Source organism: Ziziphus jujuba, chromosome 5, assembly GCF_031755915.1.
Source record: "Ziziphus jujuba cultivar Dongzao chromosome 5, ASM3175591v1".
Classification (NCBI taxonomy): Eukaryota; Viridiplantae; Streptophyta; class Magnoliopsida; order Rosales; family Rhamnaceae; genus Ziziphus; species Ziziphus jujuba.
In genome coordinates, this window is record NC_083383.1 from 9,563,870 (window position 1) to 9,576,086 (window position 12,217).

A 12,217-nucleotide genomic window follows, 5' to 3' on the forward strand; every position below is an offset into this window, starting at 1 on the left:
ACACCTTGGTACAAGGTGTAATATGATTTGGCACACATAATCTATCAGAGGTTTTAGAGATTGTCATGACTCATGTAAATACATATACAATTATTAAAACAGAAAAGGGAAGCGTGAAACTATAAGGGGCCTTAAATATTATATTTTGTTTAAATAAACCATTTAATCCTTATTTGTTGTACTCTTCTCTCTTTGGCACCTCTGCAAATCCACCACGTTTTCCAAATCCAATCCCAGATTCTCAATTCTCCTTTTAAAAATAATAGGATTTTTCAGCCACCTTTTTAGGTTCTATTTGAAATGAAAATACAAAGTACAAAAATAATTCAGATAAAAATTTTAAAGTCCAAAAAGATGGATAAGATCTCATCTTTTCCTCTTATGGTTTTTTCAATGACTTGTATTTAAGGATACAAATGGTAATGTTTTATAGGGTATGCGTACCAAATTAGATTACACCCTTGATACACAAAGGTGTACTGAATAATTCCTCGTAAATCCCTAGCCTGGCTGGCAATCATGAGATTGCAAAACACATGGAAACGACATAATATACGAAACTTTGAAACCAGAAGTCAACGAAAGAGTATGTGCAGCTTTATCTAATCTTATGGGTAATCAATTACACCCAAAATTTCAAATGACAAGAGAAGGAAACTAAGTAAACTTGGATGACTAAGTTGGAAAAAAAAGAATTTAAGAGAAGCACTGGTAATTTTTAGCCTTGTTGACCCAAAATTTGATACAAATTAAGCAGAAGGGTAATTTGATTAAATCTGTGTAGCTTTGGAAGATGTTACAACACCCAATTTTGTGAGATAAAAAAGGAATAAGGAAAATGCTAGGCATCATACTTGCAGAGGTTTTCAAAACCCATGTATTCATTTTGGTGAATCTTCCAAATCATGTTCGATATGCCAACTCCACCTATTAAACAAATATAAAAACCTCTTAGAATTCAAGGGTGTCAAATTTTTTGAAAGTTGATGAGGCAAAGTAATTCACAAAACAAAATAACAACGTAGAGTAATGTTTACCTAGGGAGATGGCACTAACAAATATTGTGAAGGCTAGAATGAAGATGATCAGGGACGCCCTTCCAAGTAAAATAATCATTCGTCTTACAACATGTTGCCCTATAAAGGCTGCAACAGTCGCCACGGCAACAAAGTAAAGAGCTGCCAAATAAATTAAGAAACATGTCAGTGCATAAAAAAAATCTTGATTAAATCATGTTCCCTATGTTTAGAAACCAAATTAACTTACTCCAGCCTCTTATAAGCATTTAAAGTAAAACAGAAGATAGGAATGACAATAATACATAGGGATTATAGGGCACTAACCATAAGGAATTGGAAAACGTTTGAGAAGGTAGTATTCTACTACAGACATAGATGAAGAAAAGGTCATTGCAAAGGTTGCTGTGGCACTTGAGACCTGCACAGAAGTCAACAAGAAGTTAAAGAAAAACTAAAATCAATGGCACAGTATTTTACAACAGCATAATATTTTCCCTCGTAGGCCACAGCAATTTGGTTTTACCATCCATAATTAATTCATTACCATCTCCATATAAAACTAAAGTTTTGGAGTTCCTTGGTAAACATCATACAACCAATTTTGCAGAATCATTTAAATTGCTTTTCACTTCACAAACTAGTCCATCTTACTCAGACCCAGAGCTTTTCATTATTGTTAGCCAGTAAATTAAAAGAAATGGAGGATCGGTTCAATCCTAGATTTCTACCACAATACGAAATGATATTACCAATGGCACTAGTAATAGGTAAAATATTTGAAATACAAACAAGATGATAATTTCAGTTTCAATCCAAAAATTCCTGGCTTTTATTGTGTTGATTCTGTATGCCCACAAGGAAAACAAGACACTCACTTGAGGGGGCACTCCCAGCTCCAAGAACAGTGGACCCATAATAAACCCTCCACCAAGTCCCAGCAGCCCACCAACTATTCCTGCAAGTACGCCAAAGGCACAATAGAGAATGAGCTGGTGCACTTTCAAATTTGTCCCGCTCTCTCCCTTTGATGCAATTACTCTCCGTCCATTGTATAAACTAACTGCCTCATACAAAGTTACTCCAACAGAAACAGGGACCTGAACAGATGAAAATGGTTTAATCAACTAAAGACTTAAAATATTGCAAGTAATTCATGAACTTGATATGTGACATGACCTCAAATACAAGTATGCACAAATAAGAAGGGTAAAAAGGTGGAGGCCACTTGGCTGAATAGAAATACCTGCATCAAGTTCAGTACCCAATATGCTATTGAACAATTGGCTGTTTCATTCTGTAGCAACAAGATGATTGTTATTTACCAGTTAGCTACACAATGTACTATATTCAATTGTGAATGGCATATATCAATTGAGGATTTACATCTTCAGATAAAGAAGAAAGAAGTATAACCTTGGCAATTTGCAGGACAAGGAATGCGACCCAGACAAAAACTAGGAGTCCAAATTCTTTCCAACAAACATTCTCAAAAACTGTGACCTGAAACGTTTACACTGATTTAGATTTCAGAACTCTGTTGAATGGGCTACAGATTGGTAGAACAGCATTTACCTCTGGTTCCTTAGCATCCTTTTGAGAGTCACCGCTTGGGCCACTAGGAAGAGGCTTGTATTCTGCAACCCCACCAGTACCTGATTGACCAACAAAAGTATATGGGCTGATTTCATACATTAACTATGCAAAAGGATTACTGTACTGTAGTTTGAAAATGATTATGAAAAAGGACCACTTATGATATGAAGGATAATATTAACGTAGCATTACATCAACTCACCATTTGATTCAAAACGCCCAGCGGTTTCCTACATTTGAAACAATTAAGACCCAAATGGAAATGGTTAGCAATAGCATTACTAAGCCGAATGAAGTAATAATTCCTTTCTGTAAGTTTTTTTTTATTTAGCAATTATAGCATTACCTTTTTCATTATGGTTTCCTTCTTCCATGTTTCAACACCCTTCAAAAATGCCTTTGTTGATGTACCTGAAAACACAATAATCAGCCAATAAAGCAGGCTATTGTTGAATGCTTATGAAGAGAACAAACGTTCAATGATCCTTACCTAAAAAGAGAACAATTAGCAAAATTGTGACCATCCAGTCAGCAAATATCACATTGAAAGCCACTCCTATGCTGATTCCAAGCATGAGCATTGGTTGGATGAGGAGGGCCAAATCATAGTCGATTATGGGCATATCAAGCGTTGGATGCCTTAACTTAAGGTTATAGTAAACAGTTGAAACAGCAGCACCCATGATCATACCTAATACACAAATAGGATTCCATAACTTCGTAAGTTGAGTGAGCATTTTATATAACAATGAAACACTTCCACCATTTGCTTGGTTTAAGTACTTTCTAAAAACTAGTATCCATCAATATGCCTCAGCTTGAAGTCTGAAAAATGAACCATGTCCAGGATTCAAAAAGCAAATGAAAGTTTCATTAAAAATCAACTCATTGTAGAATAGGAACATCTCAAGGAAGTAAAGCCATTGACTGATCATAATATATATATATATATATTATATGTTTTAGCTCAGAAAATGTCCAAGTGATTAAAAACTATGAAGTGATATCGTCAGCAAATTAATTCCATTAATTCACTACTTCAAATTTCCCAATCCTACAATTCAATGTATCGGGAATATCTTTTTGCAAAAATATATTTAAGCATTTCTACACTTATTTTTTCTATAGATAATTACTATTCCAGAGAAAAATCTGCTCTTACATTTGGATATGGCTGTCGCAGACTTTGGGTCAAACCCAATAATTAAGCTGAGCATGGGAACAAAAATCCCACCACCACCAACACCACCTACACTACCAAAAGCCGCTCCACAGAATCCAACTATAGTACCCACCACAATTTGCCACCCAAATTCCATTTCCTGAAATTTCAGAATCCAAAAATGAATGATTGCATAGTTTTGGTAACCTTTAACACTCAATATCCCCACTTTATGTCATATACCAACAAATTTACAACACATATATTTGACAAAAACCTGCAGAAAGACTTGGAAGTAAGAAATCTAGGATATACTAATATATCGATTTCTTACAGACGAAGATTAAAATGGAAGAGGCTTTATAGGAGAAAGAAAGCACATGAAAAATAAGGCCTATTTACCGGCCACACATGTTGATAACCCGATTTATCGGCTTGCCATAAGAAATTCACAGCTTTATGAAGGTAATTGGATTCAGATCGCTGTGTTCCGTTGAACCTCAAAGCTTCTAATCTCAAACCTCTCTCGGCTGAAACAAACACGAAAGCTAATACGAAGTTTAACATCATCATCAACATCGATCTTATATTCAGCATTTTCGCTCCGGAAACAGCCATTTTTTTATTCTACAATTCCAACACCTTTTCTTTCACCAGGGACTAATTTCCTTCCTAAAATGCTAAAAATTAAAGCACCAAAAATCAAAAACCTCAATCACTTCAAAACGATCACGAATTCCAGAGAAGGAAAGTACATTCAAAAGCTGTGTTTGGTTGCCGAGAAACCCGACAAAGGAAAAAAAAAAAAAAAAAAAAGAGAGAGAGAGAGAGAGAGAGAGAGAGACGGAGAGATGCTGAACTTCCAAATGCTCCTTATTTAGTTTGAGATAAAGAGTGAAAGATTTTTGACCGGGAAAAAGAAAATAAAAGATTAAAAACAAAAAGAACTTTGGAAGTTAAGTTCAAAACGGAATGAGAAAATTTTCCCGATTAAAAAAAGAAAAAAGAAAGGAGAAAGTGCGGGTGTTTGGGGGAGTGTATCTCTAGAAGGAAAAAAGAAGGTACAAATATAGATAAAATAACAACGGAGAGGAACGAGAGCATGGGAAATCAGAGGCTTTTTCTGGCCCTTCAAACCGGGTGTCACTCTCCGCATTTTTATTTTATTTTATATTAAAAAAATTTATAAATATTTTCAATTAGAATATCCAAGTAGGCTCCATTTTTAAATTAGATAAAAATAAATAAATAATTAAAGTTAGCTCCAATTCTCTATCAAAAAGAATCATCGGATCAGAGAGCTTTGTTTGGATGCAGTTTAAGTGATATAGATTGACACGTAAGATTGTCTTTCAATCCTACGTGTCAAATTTAAAAATTAATGATTGCCATACAAAGCTCTATCCAACTCGTTTATTTTATTCTACTTTATTTATATATATATATATATATATTTTTATATATTTATATATTTTTTTGTGTAAATTTTATCTGACACGTTTATGGTTGGCGCGCTGCGACGACTATGTTGGCTTTCACATTTGTCATATTTGTGTTTTACATTTCAATTGCAGCTATTAATTATGTGGTTGTCGTTTTATTAGTTATGAATGTAAATTAGTTTTGTTAGTCATAAAAATCAAACGGTTTTTATTATAGTTACTATTACTATAAGTTGTTGTCTCAAAAAATGGTGGCAAAGTCGTTGTCCCTTGAAGAATTAAATCAATAATTATTGATTATAAAAACAAAATAAAATTAAACATTTTTCATATGTAGAAAATTCAGTTACCAATATATATATATACAGCAATTTTAATATGTTATAAACATAAATGATAAATAGTAAAATTGTCATGATAAAAAAACAAAAAACCAAAAAACAACTATTGTCATTTATCCAATTAAATTTTTCCTCGGTTGACTCTTTGACCAAAATTTGATATGAAAAAGGTTACCATGAGCAGGAAGTCCCATCCAACTAGATTTCCAACTACGATATTTACAGCGTCACTTTTTATTTTTTATTTTTTTATTTTTTTCATGAAGAAAAAGAAAAGAAATTAGGAAGCTAAATAAGAGTAGCCGCAGGGATCCGTCTACATCAATTTTAACTTTCAGACTTTGTTCACATTTTTTCTTTTTTCTTTTTTTTTGAAGAGGACTTTATTCATGGTTGTACGGAAAAAGGAAAATAATTGTATTTTTATGCTTTTGGTGCTGAAGCATTTGGGCTTGTTTTGTATACCTTTTTATGTAAGGTTTACATTACACGGATTAGTTATCAATTTTTTTAATATGTTGAATAGGTCGAAATTATGAAAATTAATTAATAATTTAATATAAATTTAGTTGCACTGTAAAATTTTATAAAAAATTAATAAATCATATATTCATTTTAAATTTTAACTTTTAAACCTGTATATAAGCGTTATTTATTTAATATAAAAAAATAAAGACTTTTTTTTTTTTTCCCGTAGAATTGAAAACGTGCCTATTACCTAATGCATAAAATTGACCGAACGTGATAGGTATGCATTAATAGTAAGTTCTAATTTCATCAACTGGAAAACTTTATGCACTGCACCTAAATAAATCTTTCCGCCCAGAAGAAAAACGTTAAAAATCATGTTAATTATTTTTTTTATTATTATTATTATCAATTTTATGCTATGAATAAGATGTATGAGTGTATTTACCATCTAATAAAAAACTTTAAAGCAAACATATCTTTCATCCCACACTCCTTGTTTTGGATAGAGTTTAGGGAGAGCGATGGGATGGGAGAGGGGGACCGGAAAATGGGTATTTTAAGATAGAGATTCTTAAACTTTGATTAGCCTTAAGATAAAGATACAGATTCTTAAACTTTGACCAGCCCTGATGAATCTGATAAATAACGCTTTGCCATGCATACACACCAAGCAAGGATACGTGGTCCTAAAATCACGTGATTTAAATTGTGACGTTAAGTTGTTGGTCGATAAAAGGGTTCTTTAGGTCCTCCATTGCGGTATTTTGTTCACACGTGATGAATTTTCTAGTAAGTGATTATTTTGAATTTTTTTTTTATTTTTTAAATTTTGGTGAAAATGTTATGATTCACACGTACATATTTTCTTTGTTGGTTAATGTGATCGATAAATTTAAGCTATTCCTTCATGTAACCAAAAAAATAAAAATAAATAAATAATAAATGACATTCCTTTCAGCATTCTTTTTGCACGAAATAACAATTGATATAAACCGTCTAAAAGAAGAATTTTTAAAAGTATTTTATGGTCAATAATAATTGTATTTGGGTTAATAATTGATCTTATTAACTATTACATGTTTTTTATATTTTAGTTTTTCGAAAACTACTAAAATTTTTTATGATTTTTAAATTTTTTTTTATTGCTTCTGTTCAATTGTACATCGTCAAAATAAAATTAATTAAAAGTAGTATTTAGATTTCGTGTAAATTTTTGCATAAAACTTTTATGTTATACCTTATTTTATTATTTTCTGTGTCTGTGACAAATTTTGATAAATTCATATAATTATCCTAAAATAATACAAAAACATAAATTTAGTAGGCGATATAAAGGTAAAACAAACTGTATGATAGTTCAAGGAAGTAAAATTTTAATTATAAATTATTTGCAGGATTTAATCAATATTAATTAAGTTTGCCTTCTTTTTTTTTTTTTTTCTTTTTTGGTTAAAAAATTGCTCGCTATGTATGATTGCACTTTAATTGTAATAATATACCATTATAATTTGGTGAATCCTGGTTCTTCTAAAGGGTTAGTTTAATCTCTTTCTTAGTATATTTTATCTAAATATAATTTATATTATTTGATTTTAAAAATATTATCAACCTTTTTTTGTGTTTTAAAAAATAATCATAATATTTGCTTATTGATTCATTTACACTTTTAAATTAAATATTATCCATATTCTTTATCAAAATGTTAATTGTAATTTTTAAAATTAATTTAGAATTAGTGCAAATTTAGGAGAATCTATCTATAATTTTCTTTTAATATAAAGTATAGTCTACAAAAAGCGACAAAAGGACAAAAACAAATCGAGGACCATATAGGATCTATGATTAAGATTCGAATGTCTAATAGTCTTTCTAGTTAAATAACATATTTTTTAAAGTGATTTATTTATCAAAAAAAAAAAAAGGTATGTATGGAGATTGGTGAGTTATGATATAGGAGTCAGATTGACAGCTGGATCCGTCCATGTGAGTATTCATGAATCATGATCATGTATGAGCCTTTTACCAGGCAAGTGGACATCGTATACCTGTCACACACCCAAAAAAAAAAAAAAAAAAAAAAGGACATCGCGTGCGTGCGTGCGTGTGTGTGTGTGCGTGCGCGTGCAGGTGTGTAAAATTACATGTACATATTGAGTCAGAGTTAAATTTACATTTCGGTTAAAAAGTGGACACAATTTTTAATATTAGGATTACCATTTAGATTAATGTTGATTTTTTTTTTCAATTTTTAAATCGTATCAAGTATCAAATATTACAGTTTAAAATATTAATTATCAATTTTATTATATTTTAATTTTTTTATAATAAAATTTTAATATGCTAATAAATTTATATTTAATTTTTTAATTATAATTTTAAATGGTTAATAAATAAAAGTTTTATACTAAAATCATCATATTGTTTATGATTTTATATATTTATATATCCTTTTTCAATAGTTTTTTATTTATTTTTTATTTATCGAAGAAAATGGTTTTTCCCTGCTTAATTATTAGTTGCTCCATTCAGATAGGTTGTATGTAAAAATATATATATCTATTTTTTAAATAGCATTCATGCTATATGAAATTGACACATTTAAAAGTGTATAAATTATCTAATATAAAAAAAAATAGTTTATAAATTATAAAATTTAATTTATAACATCTATAATTTTTAATTATCAATGGAAGGTTGATGCACTCGTTGCAATGACCAAGATGATTTGTTAAATATTTTAGTCGTGGACTCTCCACTATATTTACTTTTTTATAAAAAAAATTACATTTAAATTAATGGTGTATAACTTAAATTGATACATTTAATGGTGTATAAATTATCTATTATAAAAATATAGTTTATAAGTTTTAATTTATAATTATCCATAATTTTTAATTATCTATGTAACATTGATGTATTCGTTTGCAATGGTCAAGATGATTTGTTAAATATTTTAGTTATACAACACTTTACTCTGCATTTACATTTTTTTTTTTAAATTACAATGGAAGAATGAAAATAATCATCAAGAGAATAGATAACTAATAGGATTTTCTAATTTAATTAAACACGAACTTTCATTTTAGTAATTCTTTTAGAAATATTTTGTGTCCTTACAATGTTGGGAAATGCCTTCTGCTACCCTGCCAATTTAGCACCTTCCTCGAGTATAGACATTATTAACCTTTTTTTTTTCATCTTTTTTTATATGTTTGTTTTTTCTATAATGGTTAAATAAATATATATACATGTATATATGTAAATAGTAAAAATCTAAGTAATTTGTAATAAATTTACCTTTTCCACCTCAAAATAACTTTTTTACATATATAGGTATGACATAATTAGTATCCTAGACAATGTACGGAAGAGGAGAGAAAAAGCAAAAAATAAATAAATTCAAAGAATACAAGGAGAAAGATATGTATTATTATTATTATTATTGTTGTTGTTGATTTTGTTGTTGTTGTTGTTGTTTTGGTAAATAGAAAGATATGTACCATTGTTGTTATGGTTGGTTGTTGATGGAATATTTTATTGTATCATTGATCTCCATTAAATAATCCTTGCTTGCATGCTTCACACCTCAAGCCTCCTGGGGAATCCTCAACAACCCTCTGAAGACTGAACTTCTTCGGTATCCTCGTAATAAAATGTCACTGAAATTTATCAAAAAATGTAAAAGTCAATAAATAAACTGTCATTGAAATCATCAATAAATAAACTGTCACTGAAATCATCACCTACTCTCTATATATGTATTTATACATTCTGCATACTCTCAGTCATGACGCCATGTTTTACTAATTTTGTAATTAAATTATTCAAATTAGTATAATAATTTCGCTTGGGTATATAATTAATGAGATTACAGGGCATAGTACGTAGACAATTATTAACTATACTCTCTACTTTGATTACTAACTTAGGGGAAGGAGGAACATCTGGTCGAAAATTTAGAAGTGCATTTTCAGTGATAAATAAGTTTATTATTACAATTAAATGGAATTATTATCTTTTAATTACTGTAAAATTAGATTATGGAGACAATGTCCAATTTAGCTATCAGAACAAGGAACAACACCCAATTAATTAGTTGCTTCCTTATAAACATACCAATGGCAAATTAGTTGTTTTTTCCTGCAATGATTCCAAGATTAATTTCTGATACTTTATAACGGAAAAAATAATATTTATTACCATTGGATTATTCTCATAGCAAAAAGGGATCCAACTGAAAAATTAAAAGGTATATATATATATATATATATATATATATATATATTTATATAGATAAGCTTTAAACACAATTTCAAGTTGCAAGATCCATCTTCTTCAATTAATGCAGGTTTATGTACCCTTTTTGTTATTTTTTTATTTACATTTGGTTATCCACTTTTTTCTTATTGATGACGAGTCTCATATATACACATAGTACACTACCACAAGCCTTTACCCGTTCCCACCACTTTAAATGTGTAATGCAACCGTTATAATTGTTTATCAAGCTCTTAGCAAAATAAATAAATAAATAGATAAAAGCTTTTTTTTTACATTTACTATAACTTAGGGGATGTATTCAATTTAGAATTTGAAGGATTTTAAAAGTCTTTTAAAGTTTTGAGGTATTCGATTTAGATTTTAAAGGAGTCCATACAAATCTAATGATATTCCATTCAGATTTTGATGGATTTTATAAAAATCTATTAAAATCTAGATGTATTCAATTAGGACTTTATAGAATTTTTTTAAAATTTGGTGGTATTCAAAAAGTCATTGATTTTAAAAGACCTTAAAAAATGATGAATTTTAATGGATTTGAAAGGATTTTAATAGGAAAATTGTGAAAAAAATTGTCAATATGAAATCCACCTTTAAATCCAAAGATTTTATTGGATTCTTACAAAATCTTTATGGAGTCTGTAGAATTCCATAACAATCCATCAAATCCTTTAAAGTTTATAATTCATTTTAAATCCATCAAACTATAAATTGAATACATCCCTTAGTAATAGATTAGTATATAAACAGAGCACTTTTAATTAATTCATTTTTATATGACAGACTGATAACAATTCCTTTTCCCCTACCCTGATAGAATATAGATATGGGGCATCGAGATCTCAGGGTCAAAGTGCCATAACTTTCTAATATTTTTTATAAATAATAATAATAACAACACTTTCTTACATTTTATTTTATTTTATTTTTTAGCTAGCTTTCTGAAAAAGATTAGATGACCAAATCCAAATCACGTGACATAAAGAACATGCTCATCGCTGTAATGGTTTAGGTAATAAAAGAATTTAAGTTTAATTTATATTTAATTAATTTGGCCTTTTTTCAGTTAATTAAAGCTTCATACAAATCTAGTGGTTTCTCAAAAAGAAATCTTTCTAGTGGCATTTTTTAAGTTCTTTCTTTATTTTGTTAGGATAGAAGATTTGAACAATTTATTAGCACATAAACAATTGTGGCAGGTAGAAAATTCCATAGAAAAAGTTCATGAGCAAAACGATAACTATTTTAATGTTGGCTCTTATTTTATTTTATTTTTTTCCACCTTAATTTGGTTCTTATGGATATTAATATGATAAGAGCATTTTTAAGGGGTTTTTTAAAAATAAAAAACATCTTTCATATAATAAAAAGCATCTTTAAACATAAATAGTGAAACTTTTAAAATTTTTTCAACAATGTTTTTTATATCATATTCTTTATTTTTATTTTATCAATAAACATTTATTGTTATGTATATTTCCTTCCTTTTTGTTTTTTATTTTTTGACAATAAATAGTAATTAAAATATATTAATATAATATAATAATTTTGAAATTTGATAAGTATTAAATAATATTAATATAATATTATAATAAACAGTGTATTTGGAGAACCAGACCCATTCTGTATTTTAAAAAGTTAAAATATAGAATGGATTGAAACTTATTTTTAGAAATTGATTTTTTAAAATAAAAAATTTATAAAAAATAAAAAACCTTTTGGGATGCTCTAATATGGATATCTTTTCTTCTATTCACTTTTAGTCTTTCATGTGGAAAGGAACAACCAGATTTAAAAGGGTACTACCAAAATTACAAGATGGGCAAATTATATAATTATATATATAATGTATATCCCAGTCATATTAAATTACTTATACACCCTCATGATCCTTCAGATTCAGTATAT

The 12,217-nt window shown here is 28.9% G+C and overlaps 1 protein-coding gene across 1 annotated transcript; it reads right to left on the reverse strand.

Moving 5' to 3' along the window:
• Window positions 1-575: 575 nt before the first annotated feature.
• Window positions 576-4,876, reverse strand: LOC107420653 (sulfite exporter TauE/SafE family protein 3). Its single transcript, XM_048476305.2, has 12 exons — window positions 4,177-4,876; window positions 3,775-3,934; window positions 3,103-3,303; window positions 2,959-3,023; window positions 2,815-2,842; window positions 2,592-2,671; window positions 2,433-2,519; window positions 2,263-2,313; window positions 1,895-2,116; window positions 1,344-1,437; window positions 1,038-1,178; window positions 576-927 (listed from the first exon to the last, which is right to left on the reverse strand). The coding sequence occupies exons 1-12, from the start codon at window positions 4,390-4,392 to the stop codon at window positions 842-844; spliced, it is 1,431 nt and encodes a 476-aa protein (XP_048332262.2). The 5' UTR covers window positions 4,393-4,876; the 3' UTR covers window positions 576-841.
• Between the last annotated feature and the right edge of the window lie 7,341 nt (window positions 4,877-12,217).

Coding starts and splice junctions, on each gene's coding strand:
- LOC107420653 (XM_048476305.2), bottom strand. CDS start 4,392: ATGGCTGTTTCCGGAGCGAAAATGCTGAATATAAGATCGATGTTGATG. Junction 3,304..3,774: donor TGCGACAGCCATATCCAAAT/GTAAGAGCAGAT, acceptor TTTGTGTATTAG/GTATGATCATGGGTGCTGCT. Junction 1,438..1,894: donor AGCTGGGAGTGCCCCCTCAA/GTGAGTGTCTTG, acceptor ACTTCTGTGCAG/GTCTCAAGTGCCACAGCAAC.